The sequence below is a fragment of the Folsomia candida genome, unplaced genomic scaffold (genome assembly GCF_002217175.1).
Source record: "Folsomia candida strain VU population unplaced genomic scaffold, ASM221717v1 Fcan01_Sc009, whole genome shotgun sequence".
Classification (NCBI taxonomy): domain Eukaryota; kingdom Metazoa; phylum Arthropoda; class Collembola; order Entomobryomorpha; family Isotomidae; genus Folsomia; species Folsomia candida.
In genome coordinates this window covers 3,339,410-3,356,196 of record NW_019091201.1, presented here as the reverse complement: position 1 = coordinate 3,356,196, position 16,787 = coordinate 3,339,410, and the positions used below count along the sequence as shown (strand labels likewise).

The window sequence follows — 16,787 nt, the reverse complement described above, 5'->3', positions numbered from 1 at the left end:
CAATTCACGGTACGCCAACTTAATGTGACCACAAGCAGAGAATAATAATATCAAGAGAGCATGGCATGATTTCTTCACAGTTTTTTTTTCTTCTTCTTCATCACTAAAGTCAATCTCAATTTCCAACAATTGGCCTGACTTGATAATGCATCGCATCGCATGCATGCATGACAATGGGCAAGTAACGTAGTGAACAATTGTGACGTTTGGTGTGGTGCCGTAATAAATTTAATATATGCACATAACATTACTTAGTTGCCATTCCCTTTCATTTCATCCCCATTTCCACTCCGTTTCCTCATTAACACATCTTCTTCGTTAAGAGAAGATAGCAAACAACAGGGGACAAGCACCTTTCAAAAATGATCTCAAAACTTGTCGACCCAAAGGACGCACAGTTCATCTTGGTTGGTTTGGTGGTATCCAAGATCCTTTCCTGCTTGAAATTGGGGCTATATTTCTACTTATTTTACTGCAATTTTAGTAAAATTAGTTATCTATTCTTTCGTGTGGAATGAAGGTCTGTCCAGATTTCTTTGTTGTAGTGTTATCCGTGCTGGGGCTGGATTTGGTGGTGTGGGGTCATGTTTCTCTCACGTTCCCACCCGCACGACAGATTCCGATCGACTTTCTGAACACGTTCTGGACAAAGGCCCCGTGTGGGATGCCGAGAGGTACTTAATAAAATTCAAATAATAGAATATATTTTCTTCGGAAATTTATGACTTTTTTTACTTTTAGGACACCTTAAAACGTCCCTGGCTGCGGGCAAAGGGTTCAATGTAACGTGGCATTTGGGTTATGCACATCAAGTCAGTAATTGATTTTTAATGGTTTAATCCACCATGACGAAACGATGCATGTTTGACATGTTCCTTTCATTTATTTTCATAGGGGGGATACAGACTTGAACTTTTGGATCAAAATGAGAACAAGTTGATGGATTTGACGCCTACAAATGATAACACATTTCATCAAGGACAAACCACGTAGGGGAAAAAAATCTCAATTTTTTTCTGTAATTATTACTTTAGAGCATCATGTAACACGTGTTCATCCATTGATGTATTTACTGAAGGGCACAATCTCACTATATTGATCTACCTGAAAACTCGACCTGCGTTGGATGCACGATCCGACTACTTCGACAAGTTCCAGAGTTTGCGCCGGATTTTCAGTTTATTTCCTGCGCCGATGTGGATATCGTATCGAGACAGAATTTTATCGAAAACTGTAACGGACACGGTTACGTGATCGGGGGCAGGTGTACATGTTATGCGAGTAAGTTTACAAATAATTTTCAGGGGTGAGCAAAATACTTTGGCAAAATATTTACAGTATTTTGAGCTCTTTTCTTCCCTTGGTTTGGATTTCCGGGGCTGTTACACCCACAAAAAGGCGAAAATCATTGTGAAGAAGACAAAAATGCAGGTTTTGTCAAGAATTTAACTTCACGAAACGTGTCAAAACACATTATGGTTTTCACGATTTTTTAAAAATAAAGTGTTTTGACAGCGATAAAAAGTTGATTTCTTAAAAAAAAATCCGTAGTTTCGTAAGATTGTTGCATTCTGTATGCAGATTCTCGTGTTTTTGTGAGGGTAAGAGCCCTGAAAATCCTTACCCTGGGAAGAACGGAGCTCAAAATATTGTATTTTGACAAAATATTTTGCCCACCCTTGATAATTTTGTGCATTTTCATGTGAATTACACCCTATTTTTTAAGGGTATTGGGGTGACCGGTGTCAATATCAGGACGAATGTGACACCGACATTGACTGCAATGGTCAAGGACGCTGCATTCATCTGGGTGGATCTGCCCTCCCCCGGAAACAGTGTTACTGCCCAGCATCGCATTATGGGGCGAGATGCAGTTTGCAAAATCCTACCAATATGCCACATCCAGACAACTTGAACCTTAAGCAACACGTCAGAGTCAAGTTGGATGAAAGGATGACCATGTATTTTAAAGTAGGTTGACGAGTAAATTAGCATAAATTTAAATAGTTAAATACAAAATGATTTTCCAGATTTTCTTGGGGTCCACACAATCTCAAGATGAGATGGAATTCGTCCTTCAAATTAATGGAACGTCGTACGGAGGTCTTGGCTGGCGTCCGACGAATATCGGACCAATTTGTAAAAGCTGGCCGTTCATCTCGAGTGCTCTTCACGGGAATAATTATCGTACAAAGAGAAGTTCTTCGTCCGTTTTGTAATTTAAATATGCTAATTAATTTCCAAAAATAGGTCAAAAATTTAAAAATTTTGGTTAATTTTGATTCGTCCAATAATTTTATTTAGCACAATTACAAAATCTATCGATCAAACGGACAACTTTTCCCCATCAAGTCAAAGCCATGGTCGAGGCCAGAATTATATTTCGACGGTGTCATCGTCCATCGACAACTCCCCCCAAGCACGGCAAGCCTCTTCTTCTGTGTACCAATCCTTCGATACCATTACCACCAATAGTGATTCCGGTGTCCAAAACGCGTACCGTGCCCCCGTTTCGAACAACAATATCCAAACCGTGATTCAATCTTCTACTCCGTCAAGACTGAGACTGCAACAAAATAGCCAAAATATCCAGGTTCACACGATTCAGCTCACTACTCCAAGAGGTCCTCAGGTCCAATCATTGCCACTCCCTCGCGCACAACCTGTCGTTGTTTCTTCGTCGTCATCATCATCTCAACAAAGATCTAAACCGCAGCAGCAACAGCAACAAAATCCAGCACCACAACAGACTTCTATTTCTCAACCAAGTTTTACCCCGTCCGAGGTAAGTCATTATTGACCTTCGGTCACTTTGCATAATTTCTGTTGCATAACTAAAATTTTACTAACGGTCACTTTGCATAATTTCCGTTGCATAACTAAAATTTTACATAACAATCATTTTGCGTAATTTCATTAATTTCTGTTGCATAACTAAAATTTCACATAACGGTCATTTTGCATAATTGATAAGTATTTGCATGCAATAAAAATTATGCAAAATAGCCGTTATGCAAAGCTAAAATGACCTAGGAACAAGTCATTTTTACCATTAAAATAGATTTTTTTTACATGAATTTTCATTTTTTAAGTGGGCAGCCAAGGACCCCTTCACACCGATGGACTGCTCTGACATAATCGTGGGTTCGGCTCGTGGAAACTATCACCGAATTAGAGACACCTACTCCCGAGGAAGGCACACCCCACTGCCCGACTACATTTGGGGAGGACGCGACGATCTGATCGGGGCCGTTGGGTGGGAGCAGTATGGCGTCACCACGTTAGCATTTAGACGCCGCATGGACGCTGCTGACGGACCGGATCACCCGATTCGTGGCGACATGCAGGTCATCTGGGCGAGGGGGCAGGAACCAGGGGAAGTAGTTCCCGTGCCACAGCATCAACTCACCCCTGGAAATCCGACAGTTTCATCGTAATCTTTATACATAATTTAGCAGTTTACAAGGCCCCCAACTTTAAAAACTTATACATTTTTTTACAGTTTCTACACCCGAGATGAACTCAAATACCACGGTCTCGGGTCACAAAGAGGATTCCTCTTCATCGACTTTGATGCCGTCCGGCAGGAATTTGTGAATGGAAGATTCAGTCAGTAAGAACACGCAAAAACCACACTCAATTAAATACAACCACGACAAAATCCATCTCATTTGTACCACACACGTATGTAGATATTTACGTACATATAATTAAGAATTATCCCTAAGTCATTATTTTATATAGTGTTTTTCTCATTTCTTACCTATACCAATCTCTGCATGCAAATAATAAAGTTTTTATACGCATTTCTTTCAAGGGGCCATCCATAAATTACGTAACGCAAGTGGGGGGGAGGGGGGGTCATGTGAAGTGCGTTACGAATTGTTACGAAGGGGGTGGGGGTATAGCAAATTTGTTACGTAACACATTTGATAAACTCGACTAAGCCTCGCCAAGTGTGACACCGAGCGGATTGAATTCATGTCATCCAGAAGGTTTCAGTGTACGCATGCATTTATGTAAATATACCGAACTATTGCCACCCATAGTGGTGGAGATGGTCGGACATTTGTTAGCTGTTTAATAAAATTTGGCATCGAATTCTTGGCAGATTAAAAAAAAATCCTTCACTCGACTAGAAAAGTAGGGCTCAGTTCCTTAAAATATTGAGTTTCCTGTTGGAACTTGAATAATTAAAAAGATATTTGTTTTCCCGAATAACGTCAAACCTTATAGCACTGGGAGAGAAAACCCAAGAGTGCTAAAAAAATCGTTGGGAATGCTTTGATTGTTGAGTAAATAATTATTTCCATCAGTTAAATTGTAAATTATTTCTATTTCAATTCTGAAAATTGTTGCATAATAAATAGGTTGCACATGTCAATGGCGAATTTATTAATTTTTGTTGGATTAAACCATATTTTTGTTGGATGGTATGAAATCAACCCTGAAAATTTTGCATTTGACATCTAAAGAGATCACTTGCGGTGAAATCAAATTTATGTTACGTTACGAATGGGGAGGGGGGGTAGTCGAGAAGCGTTACGATGCCGTTACGAGGGGGGAGGGGGGGCTTCAAAAATGACGATTTTTGCGTTACGTAATTTATGGACGGCCCCCAAATATTTGACCAAACTATTTACAGCTTTGTTATTTTATTGATTTATCCTCCACAACTTCCTCTACAACTAAATTCCATTTACCTCGATACGATCTCATCTTTGTCGTCCGTCATGCACAAAATTAGGTAAATTATTCAGAAAAAAATACACTCTTAGAATTTTATCTTTATCAACAAGACGAAAAAAAATACGAGGAAATAGATCATCATCTTTATACGGACGTTACATTCCAAGAACCAGTTTGATTTTTTAGTAGTTAAAATGTCCACAACAATGCATAACGCACTTCCAGTCCAGTCGTGCCTTCATTGCTTTGCTTACATAAATTAATAATAATCTTTTACTAGTGGAATCATGCTCTTGAAGCTTATTTGCAGTATTAGCTAGGAGTAGTTTTTAGCTAATGGTGGTATATTGGTCAGTTATCTTGATGGTAAAAATTGGTAAAAATGACTACAAAATAAAACTGCTTTCCGTCATCGTGTCCTTGTAGTCCTCACTCCTCTCATGCATACAGTAATCTTGTTAATGAACGTTTTCAGCAAACTCTGTAATTTACTCAGGATTTATGAGTTGATCCGTCGTATGTAAATACATACATACGCTTAATAACCAAAGGGCTATTATTATTATTATTAGTGTTCACATTTTCATGTTCCTGAATTTGTAGCAGGTATCATTTCGAGATGATTGCAATAAAATGAGTAGGAAGCATTTTTTTCATGAAGTCATTCTGTCCAGTGGCCGCGGAAGCGTGGACAATGTCCCCACGGTTGTTCGATGTCGGCATCATCTGCCCATCTTATATAAACCCCTCCCTCTCCTATCCTACAATGTTAACGTCCCCAGATGTCCCCACGGCTTCCGCGGCCACTGATTCTGTCCTGACTTTGAATCTCAATCTGGCTTCAGGCAAAGAATGGACTGGACGGACAGGAACTGTAATTTGCTTAGCGCACTTAATTAATTAAGCTTAATTTAATTTGAGCACTGTGCAAAATTGGAAACACACGTTTCCATTCTAAGAATTCATGTAGCAGCAGCAGTGTCAAAAAAGTATGTACGTGAGGTACTTCTTTTACTGAGGTTTCAAGGTTTATGAATTAAATATTGTTATTATTTAGTGTTTAGATCATGATTGAAAGCTGCTTGGGGTAAAATTTCTGGGAAATGAGAAGAAGTCGTTGACAATTATAAAGGTTTTTTTCTTTTGACAGGTTGCAATAATGTAAAAATAAAATTATCTGATATTTTTTTCATTATAAATAAATCAGATTTTAAAAGTGATTATTCACATTTTGTAAATATCTTGTGTGACATCATTCATATTATTATTGCGTAGGATGAAAAAAGAAGAATAATTCTGTTTATTGTGTCGCTTATATAACGCTTATCTTGGAGGGTTATCATCTTGCTCACACCTTTCTTGACATTATTTACAGCGTGTGTATGCGGTTATGTGGTTGAGGGAAGCTCTACTCTACCTGTGGTAACTGCAGTATTTATTATCGTTTGTAATATTCTTCTCGCATTTTAAAGGGATTCGACATTCGACGCTAATTTTATCATTGTGAAATGAGAATGAAGGTGTACTATTACACGTTTATATGGTTTTAGGCGTTCAAAAAAACCAGAGGGTGGATATGTATTTATGCTCAAATTTTCCATTTTATGTCGACGGACGGTCAAACTTTGTGCGTTTGTTCCTCAACTAATAGATCACAAAAATTTCAAAATTCTCTCTAGGTTTTCAGAAATATAAATATTTAGAAATATGTGTCATTATTTGAAAAATACGTTAATATTCTAGATATTTTTTAAACACATCTATAAATATTTATTTCAACGATACGAGACGAATTTTTGTTCAAGGAAATTCGACTGCAAAAAATCCAGACCATTAAATTCAAAAATACTGTGAAAAATTTTATTTTTATGGTTTTTGGCGTACATATTTCGCAAATATTTTGGTGCTTTTTTCCTAAAAATTGAATTGAATTTGTCAATTTTTTCTAAATACATATCCACCCTCTGAACATAACCATCAATGTACGTATATATTTGCCAGCTCTCAACCGTTATTAGCATCATCGTCAAGCTAAGCAAGCGTTGTTGGAGACAACAACCTTCACCCCACTTTTACTTACTTAAGTTGAGACTTAATTTAATTTGGGATGGGACAAAGGACGTTTTGTTTATGAAAGTGAGAGGTTTGTCATTTCATTTCATCCCCGTTAGACGACTTGAGAGAGAGGCAAGTAAGAAAATGCAGAGAGAGATGACATTTTAAGATGAAGGTTTAGTTGCTTATTTCAATTTGTCTTCTACTTGAGATTTACATAATGTAAATTTGGTCATGATGATGATGATAATTATGATTATGCTGCATATGCATCCATTTCAACTTCAACCATGAATGAATCGAATAAAACAATAGTTTTAAAATGTGGTCCAATTTTGGCTTTGTAAAAGTGCGATACATAATTTTGAGTAAATTTGTGTCCAAATTTTGTATAATTTATGTTAATCAGGATGACGACGAGGAGGGGGAAAAATATATAAATAAAAGACTATATATGCATGAAGGTGATCAGTTTTTTGTTCTTGGTAGCTTTTGTATTTCATGTGATTGTATGTAAATAATTGCAATTATGATAAGTGATCTTGATTGCGGTGTGACTTTACTTTACACTGCACCACATATGCAATTCGCTCTTAACAAATTAAATTATGCTTTATAAAACCAAGCCAAAACAGAAAATGCATGCTGCGCGCATTTACCTGAATGAAATGAATGATTAAAGCCAAGTTAAATGCTGAAATAAATAAATAACGGAAAGCTGGTTGTTCTTGGAGGGATAAATCAGCAAATAATTATTGTTCCCTGTCGACACTGCTATGAGCTATGCGCTATGTGCCATGTCACCATTATTTATATATCCATAACACAACAATTGAGAAGCACAAGAGACCTTCAGCCCTTCATTTAATGAATAAACATTCCCACGCAGGTTGCAGTCACTGTTTGACCATTTCCTCGATAACATACTTTGCATAGTTGGTTGCTTGCTGTCTCCCGGCGCAGTTGGTTGGTGTTCGTTCAGGGAATGATTTAGTTTGCATTTTTGAAAAAAAACTGTGTAAATTTGAAGAAAACAATGGTGTCGTATAGTTTTCAAGGAGTGGTGACCACGATCCTCGTGGTGGTGATTAGTGTAATTTTGCTAAGTGTGGAAGCCCATGTGACGCTAACATTTCCACCAGCGAGGAAATTGGATATCGATTTTTTGAATAATTTGTAAATTATTATGAAAATATTATAGTAATGTATTTACATATTTGATAAGTTGAACTGGTGTGATAATCTGAATTATTGTGTTACTAATTAGCTGGACAAAGCCGCCCTGCGGTCAACCGAAAGGTATGTACATAATGCATGCAGGTGCAATTTGTAGTGTTTATACCATAATTTTGGTAATAAAACTGATTTTGAAAAATCTAGAATGCACAAACTTCATACTTTCTATTTTTCGATATGATTACTAAAAACTTGAGAAATATCTCAAAAGTACCTCAACAAACAGAAGCCTCTTTCATACACGTGCACAAAGTATATAATTTTCAGCAATATGTGATAATTAATCCTTTAATAGGAAAAAAGTTATGAGAATTTTTCCGATTCAGAATAAAAAACAGCTTTTCGAAATAGTGGTTTTACGATTTACTCCTAAGTTTTTGATCATTCAGTTTTAAATCATTTGAAGAACAGACCTCTGGTTATCGGATCCTGTACACAATTACATTAGCCACGGAACTTTGTCACCTTTTTTAATGGTGACATGTTAGGTTTCCCATATTCACATATATCTGAATTTGAAAAACTTGCCATTTTTTACGCGACAAGCTTGTTACCTGTCAAAGCAAACACACGCGTGTGAACGAAATTCCGAGATGAATCGAAAGATACATATTATTGAATTGAAAAATTCTTTTATTTGTCATTTTTATCGATCTGGACACAAGATAAGCACACCAGACTCAATAACAAAGACTAATTTTTTATTCGACAGGTTCAACCAGAACGACACTGGCTGCAGGTTCTTCATTCAATGTGAACTGGCAGTTAGGTTATTCTCATATTGTGAGTCGTTGATCTTGATCTTGACGCTTGAAATAGTTTAATTGCTGTATTTATTACTGTCACACTTTCTATTTGCTTTGTTCTTACCCGACATGAGCTTTTGTGTGGGGCAATAAATAATTAATTGATTTGTAGTAAAAAAACATGACATTGAATAATAATTATAATTAACTAATTATGCTAATTTAGGGTGGATACAGGATTGAACTGCTGGACAATAAGGAACAAAAACTTATGGATTTGACCGTAACTAATTCTCCTGATGGATTCGTGCAAGGAAATGCGACGTAAGAATTTACAAAAATATTTTGAAAAATAAAAATATTTTGAATTGATTAGGGCACAATGGCAGAAGATTTACCTCCCTCAAAATTTTGTCTGTCGAGATTGCACAATCCGCCTGTTACGACAGGTCAAGTCGTTCGATCCCAACTTTAACTTTTGGTCATGCGCCGATGTCGACATCGTAAATCCGACGCAGTACACGGAAAACTGTCATAATCGGGGACGACTTGTGGGTGACAAGTGTCGGTGTGGGGATGGTTAGAAAATAACATAAATTCCCAGAAAAAAAAATTATTGAATGTAAATTTAAACTAATTAAATGATTCAGGATACTGGGGGAAAATTTGTCAGTTCAAGGACGAATGTGGGACTGATTCTCAATGCGGGGGGCCTTCGAGGGGGAAATGCTTGTACATGGGGGGCTCCAACCTACCAAGGAGACAATGCTTCTGTAAAAACGGGTACCACGGGGAAGGATGCAATCTAAGGAATAATGCCCCTCTTCCCGTCCCCACGCATTCCCTTAATTTGACAGCTCACTCACTGCAAGTTCTTTCAAACAGGATGCTCATGTATTACAGAGTAAGACAAAATTTGCAAATTTTCGAAAAAACAAAATTAGCAGACAAATTAGCAACGATTTTATTTACTTTTGAAGATACTGCCGAATTCGTTTTCATCGAAAGATACAGAAATTGAAATAGTGCTGCTCGTCAATGGAACGTCGTACGCAGGGGTGGGATGGAGACCGCTAAATTTGGGACCACTTTGCAAAAGTTGGCCATTTATTCCGGAAGCGTTGGATGAAAATGCTAACACGTATGTAGTGAAATTTCGTAAGATAGAGTATGAGCGCTGAATCTACATAGAAATACAATTATACAGGATTGATACATCAAACAAGAATCGGCGTCAAAGTGGAATTGTTGGTTCTCCGGTGAGCAATATAAATACTTGCTAATTTTTTGTTCTTAACTAATTTTAAACGTTATCCAACCTGCCCAAATATTTCCTAACTGGAAATCGATGTGTCGAATTCGACAGTAATCGACAATAGCTCGATGGATATTATATTCTGTATAATTTTTTTCGCATAATCCTGCAGAGAATTTCCGAGTTTTATTCTGCAGACAATTCTGCATAGTTTTTTGAACAAATTGATATGCAAAAAGGTTTCCTGGAGAAAATCGGGTCAATTTCTGCAGGAAATCTGTTCAAATTTTTACTCTGATTACACAATTTCAAATTAATTTTAGTGGGCTGCACAAGACGCCTTTTCCGCCATGGACTGCACCGATATCATCATTGGAACAGCGAAAGGGGGTTTGAGCCGAATTCGGGATTACTACTCGCGAGGTCGTCACACTCCTCAACTTGATTCAACTTGGGGTGGCAAGGATGACATTAATGCCGCCACTGGTTGGGAAAGTAATGGCGTGACGACCCTGATTTTCCGTCGATATCTGCGCGCCCGGGACACCCCCGACCATTCCTTAGACAAGGGAGAAATGCTCGTAATTTGGGCGCGGGGTCAAGAACCGGATGAAATTGTTCGAGATCCAAATGCAAGATTGGAGAAGAATGAACATCGCGTGTCCAGATTTTATGTGCAGGATGAACTCAAATATCACGGGCTGGCGGATCAAAAGGGCGTCCTTACCCTCGACTTCTTGGCGCATACTAACCAACAATTTGGACCACATAATGCAAGACTTTATCGGGGATAGACCAAAAAAATAACAATTAACAAAATTCAGGGAATTTTTTTAGTAACAATGATTTGATTACAATTATTTTATTAGTTGAATCAATTGTATCTAGTTGCTTTAAATTAATTTCTTATTATTATTCTTACGATTTAGTGGCGTCATTGTGCAGCATTTATTGAAATACGGCATTAATCTTACTGCAAACTTGTACAAGATTTAGTATCTTGATTGTTACTGTAATTATACTATTTTAGACTATTCAATTTTAATTATTACTTCAATTGTTACTATTTCCCCCGCATCTTAATTTATTTTTAGTTGTTTTTTTCTCAAAGTACAAAGAGAGATTTGTACCATTGCAATTATTTTTACAGTTTTGTACATATTCTTGTAAAACTTGAACCTAGATTAATTAATTTTAGCCCAAATAATTCGCATAAATTGTAACGAATACACGAATAATATTCAACTACAATTTTCGCCAAGAGAAGAATACTTAATGTCTAATACTCGGATATTTTGTTGCGAAATCTTCTTTAATGGAATTCGCGAATCTGACATATTTCTTTTCAGCACTGGATTATTCTTTACGTGGCGTGGCGTAAAATCAGGTTTTCTTTCATTACGTATTTAGTTAGTACCCGAGAATCAACATTCTTCTCATGTCTACATAAATTAATACGATATTAGATTAGTTTCAGTGGAAGATTGCTGAACCGTCCAAGCCTTGAGATACACGCATGCAAATACTATTTCAAACCACTTATTGTTACAAATCTTATTTTCATGAGTCAAATCCAATTTTCTTTGTGGATCTTGCTAAATGAGGTAGTTACAAGTTACAACTACAGTGATTAATCGCGTCTCGTGCAAGAAAGAACCACTATTTAGTAGCCATTTACTTGATTCACGCACTACAAACAAGCACATCTTCATAACTAACTAGTAATTTCGACCATTTGTGCAAACAAGACGGCAAAAATGACGACACTCATCGTCATCTCGTTATTATTTATTGTCACCTTCGCGATAAGTTACTGTGACGGAGTACAATTTTACAAACATCCCATCCCAATTCCAACCTCATCGTCGAAAAATTATCCAAAAGTTGGACAACGAAGTATTCAAACCGCGTCAGACTGGGAGAACGATCCTGCAGTGCAATTTTTTGTTAATAATGCGAAAGAGGGAACTTATCATTTTGGATTTGATACAGGTAAGTAATTAGAAAAGTTGATTTTGCAAAAATTAGAATATCTTTTGAAAGGTGATAAGCACCTGGCAAAAGTGATAAGGCAAAAGGCAAAAGTGATTCAATCAATTGCTCTAAATTTATGGATAATCGTGACCAGTTTTATTTGGACGGGGGTTCGTTGTGGATGAATGGAATTGGTTCTTTTCTTCTAATGTGAATTGAATCTGGAAATTGTATTTATTACGAAAGCTGAAAAACAGCAATAAAACCAGATCCATACCTCAAGTGATGATCATGCATGCATGCAACTTCTCCAGAATTCTGGTGATTAATCAGTCAACGCCATCGATCCACTCGTAGAATGATGACCAGTAGTTGGAAGTCTGAGCCATCAAGTATCAAAATTGGGAGCATTTATTCATCTCTTATATAAATAAGTTATGTACATGCATGTGAGTGAGTACACTAAAGAAAAGCGTATCCGGGTGTAAAGCAACTTTACTGGAGCCTGAAGACGAAATGTTGTCTGATAAATAATAAAACAAAACTTGTTTCGCACTGATAATCTGTATGGCAAAGTGGAACACAATGGGGGAAAAAGGTGGAACAGTAACAAAATACGAAATGATTCACCCTTTTGTACATACATACATACACAATTTGCATGTATCGGTATTTGTATTTGATGAGAAACTTAGGTAAATAAGCAGATACAAGACAATTCATCAATTTACATAAGCTGAGATATGTAATTAGATATGCAACAATGGAGGTTCTCCAATGTATGTAAGCTCTCCGATTTTGACCAAACTAGTGCCAATCGACTACAAATTTAGTTAATTTAAAATTTGTAAAAGACATGATCTCCTAGGCAGGTTTGACGGAGATATTTGCATCCGAAGAGGAGAAAACTGGTAGTATGTAAATTTGGAAACTTTGATTTTCTCCACTTTAAATGCAAATATCTCTGCAAAACCTGATAGTGTCGTTTGCAAATTTCATATTTACTACTTAAATTTTTGATCGATTGACACAGTTTGTCAATCATACTGTTAAAATCATACGCTAAGAGGCCTCCACTGTATTTACACCCCTTCAAAATCCATAAAAATATGCCCCTCCCCACAAATTTCTGGATTCTTTTCACTCTTAACATTTCTAAAAGAATGGCAGCTTCCATCCACACTAATTTTCTCTGCCTTCACATTTGTAATACAGCAGTTGGCCGTATCTTTATCAATTCGTAACCCAACACCTCCACCACCTCCTTGCAGTTTGTCTATCTCTTTGGTATCCAAGATACGATGAGAGCTGCTCCCACTTCGGATGGACACCCCAGTTTTAAGATTTGACCAGCAAAATGTGGTCACCACGTTGGAAACGCCGTCCAAAGAGATCCCTTCGTCCCCATTTTGCATGTAATTGTAATCCGCCGTGTTTCCCCTGCCTAAAATTGTGATTCCATTCCGTGAGTTTTTGATTTTGAGCTTTTTGACGACATTGTCATCTCCGAAAACGCTGATGGCATCCCCATCTCGGGTCGTGAGCGATATGTTGGATATCTTGTTGGCGTTTCCGAAAACACCGATTCCGCCCTGATTTTTTTGAAAGGTTTCAAACTTTAGGCCGACTACGGTGCAGTTGGATCCTCGCACGGATAGGAGGAAATTTTCACTCGGATTTTGAAATTCTGGGTGAAAATTAATTAAACAATTGTACATAATTAACTTAATAACGTTAAGAAACAATTAATTACTGACCTGCACTCTCTCCAGACACTGGTCGCATTATGGTCCCTTCTCCCATCCCTTTCAAAGTGAGGTTATCCTTCCCAATTTCAAACGCCCCCTCGTAACTGGTCTCCCCCAAGTAAATTACTTCCCTTGGAACGGCATCCCTCAGAAACGTGGTCAACTGCTCAGAATTATGCGCAAAGCGAACCCTCTGTTCAATAAACTGGTCCAAATCCTTCATTCTGTAGTCAATTTGTTTCGACGTCATTCTAACAATGAAATATTTGGCGTTCGGGAGAGGGAGATTTTTCTCTATGAGATGATTATCATTTTCGTTGACGCGTCGGTGAAAGTATTCTGGTCGATCGAAGTCGTTAATAAGTTGGAGAACTTCCCACATGACGAGACCAAATGAGTAGATGTCGGCTGCCTTGCTGTACCGGCCAAGATTGATTTCGGGTGCCATGTAAGAGTCAGTGCCGACGTGTTGGGTCATTTCGACTTGAGAGGTCGAAGTACTGTTTGGGATTTGTCGAGAAAGTCCGAAATCCCCGATTTTTAGTGGGAAAATGAACTTGTTCCGGTCCTCAGGGAGGGAAAACATGACATTTTCTGGTTTAAAGTCACGATGAATGATATCATTCGTGTGGAGAAAGCGTAATCCCTCCGCACATTCGGAAACGATCCGAACTTGGACGGCGTTGAGGTCAGCTTGTGCCTTGTAAAAGATCGGATTTACCGTGTAATAATCCAGCCACACGCGCAATGTTGGACCACACAGCTCCATTTTCAAGATGTGCACTTGAACCCGACCAGTTTCGTAGGCTTGGTGTAAATATTTCGTGATGAGGGTCCAACTCCGGTCCTTACAGTTTGGAAGGAGTGATCGAAGCTCGAGGATGACTTGTGGGGTGAAAAATTCTTCAGAAACTTGGACAAGTTCGACCACATTTTCATGCTTGAGTTGCACATTGCTTTCTCTCTGGATGAGTTGCAACCTTCGGGAATTGTCAGTCTCGCAGAACAGGAATTTTGTGGCGGATAATGAAACGCCGTTCTGGTTACTAGTTTTGAAAACTAGTCCAAAAGATCCCGACGCGAGGAAATTCGTGATTCGGTGCGTGGTTAGGAATGACATTTTGATCTTGAATGAGTCAACAATTTTTGACTCCTTAAATATGGACCCTAGCTCACCCTTGATACGAGTCTATTTATGTTATAGGTTTTAAAAGATCAGGATTTTTTGAAACGTTTCAACACAGTATTAATTAAGTTAGGAATGCATCTGATGACTAGAAGTGTGCAAATTATTATTATTTGAGCTGTTAACCGTCCGACTACTTATTTAGTAGTAAGTAGCAATATGTATTAGCCAATATTTATTACTCGTCTTTATTTTGTGCAATCTCAGCAATACTAATTTGTGCTCATGAGAATCCAATGCCCAGCTAAAACTGTGGAATATCCGGTTTCAATACACTTACCACCGCATACATTATTGGAACAAGAAGAACAACGTGGTTCTTTTTCGTTGGTCTCTCTCAAATGTAACAAGGGATACAAAAACATGTATAACTTGCACACAGTTTGCTTTTGTGGTGACGTCTTTCGTCCTCATGAGATTCAAAGGGAATTGATGGCAGGAAAGGAATGTGGCCAAAATTAGTCATCATTTCTTACTTATCGGTCGTCTAATCTGTATGCGTTCCATTTCGGCGTCAGCTTGTAAATAAATATTGCTTTTGGTATTCGATCCCCGATCTAATGAATGACGTCTTAAATATGTCCCACGTCATTCATTTGAACTGATCTTAAATATTTCAAAATTAAATTAGCGATTCAAATGAATGACGTACTTATTAGTAGCACCACTGATGACTGATCTAATTTTACTTCTACTGACCCCAAAATTAACCACAATTCTCCCTTTTTCTAGGAGGAAGCCCCTCAATTTATCGGGAAGAAATCAGAGAAAAATCTGGACGCGTGAAAGGCCGTCATGCATACATTGATCCAGACGGAATATTAAGAGTCACGGAATACACAGCGGACGCTCGAGGATATCGGTAATGCATAAAGCTCGTCTTTCATGTCATTAATTTAACGACCATATTTATTTACAAATGGTAATTTTCTTCTCAGCTCGGCAGAGTCGCAGTACTTGTTATTCGACACTTCAGATCTACAACTTATCGGTCCAATTCCTAAACCCAGTCGTCAAAAGTTATAACAGTCTGAAATTCAGGATTAGCATTAAGGAATCGTCGTAAAAAATAGTAGCTTTCTGACTTTACAAGTTTATTAAATGAGTAAATAAATAACGAACCCGACCATGTACAATAATCTCCTCGTCGTCGTTGTGGACGTGGACATCTTCGACATAGGTTGACTTTTAATTATTACGACTTTTATACATGCGATACTACGTAAATGTACATCTTCTATTCATCAAACTCCTTCACATAACGAAGTGGAATGCCTCGTTCCCAAAATTAAAACAACTCATCTTCCTTGCTGATCTTCATCAAATTTTACCTATTTCAATCCATCTAAACTAAAACAAGACAATAATTTTCTGGACTGATGAGCTCGTAAAACGGGACCTACCAAACCAAATGTACAACTTTATTACACCCAAAAAAACACTCACGCATAGACGACCTTGCCCAATTACGTATAAAAAAGGTTATTGAATTACTAATAATAAGTACAGTAATAGTTCATCCAAATAAAAGTGAACCTTCTGCTAAATAATCGTAAATGTGTAGATATGTAAATATACGTGTGTGTACCTCCTGCATTTCTTTTATTTAACCTGCTTGACCTTAATGTTTTACTATATATGTATTTATTTCCAAACAAATTGTCGCCCTACAAGATCCAACTAATTCTTTGCTTATGTGTATTGTTGAAAAAGAAGGCTCAAATGTGTCTACATGAACAATAATCTTTTGTTAACTGTGTACATATGTATATGATTTGATTACGTAATGACCCTCACTCTCGGCAGACCAGTATTCAGCACTGCATTATTCACACTTGAATTAAATGAATGCAATTTAAAAGTGCAATGCAAGGCAAGAAGACATTGACAAAAAAATT

The 16,787-nt window shown here is 37.5% G+C and overlaps 3 protein-coding genes across 3 annotated transcripts; 2 read left to right on the top strand and 1 right to left on the bottom strand.

The window, feature by feature from the left end:
• Positions 1-295: 295 nt before the first annotated feature.
• LOC110854037 lies at positions 296-3,806 on the top strand. Its single transcript, XM_022102433.2, has 9 exons — positions 296-674; positions 742-812; positions 895-989; positions 1,079-1,281; positions 1,727-1,971; positions 2,031-2,215; positions 2,305-2,785; positions 3,093-3,433; positions 3,503-3,806. The coding sequence occupies exons 1-9, from the start codon at positions 515-517 to the stop codon at positions 3,615-3,617; spliced, it is 1,896 nt and encodes a 631-aa protein (XP_021958125.1). The 5' UTR covers positions 296-514; the 3' UTR covers positions 3,618-3,806.
• Positions 3,807-7,432: 3,626 nt separating this feature from the next.
• On the top strand, positions 7,433-16,436 carry LOC110854161. Its single transcript, XM_022102559.2, has 11 exons — positions 7,433-7,920; positions 8,012-8,043; positions 8,693-8,763; positions 8,953-9,050; positions 9,103-9,305; positions 9,377-9,630; positions 9,707-9,867; positions 9,934-9,985; positions 10,305-11,973; positions 15,622-15,751; positions 15,828-16,436. The coding sequence occupies exons 1-9, from the start codon at positions 7,781-7,783 to the stop codon at positions 10,773-10,775; spliced, it is 1,482 nt and encodes a 493-aa protein (XP_021958251.1). The 5' UTR covers positions 7,433-7,780; the 3' UTR covers positions 10,776-11,973; positions 15,622-15,751; positions 15,828-16,436.
• Positions 12,344-15,627, bottom strand: LOC118436549 (serine/threonine-protein kinase atg1-like). Its single transcript, XM_035854899.1, has 2 exons — positions 13,713-15,627; positions 12,344-13,642 (listed from the first exon to the last, which is right to left on the bottom strand). The coding sequence occupies exons 1-2, from the start codon at positions 14,821-14,823 to the stop codon at positions 13,038-13,040; spliced, it is 1,716 nt and encodes a 571-aa protein (XP_035710792.1). The 5' UTR covers positions 14,824-15,627; the 3' UTR covers positions 12,344-13,037.
• Positions 16,437-16,787: the final 351 nt, after the last annotated feature.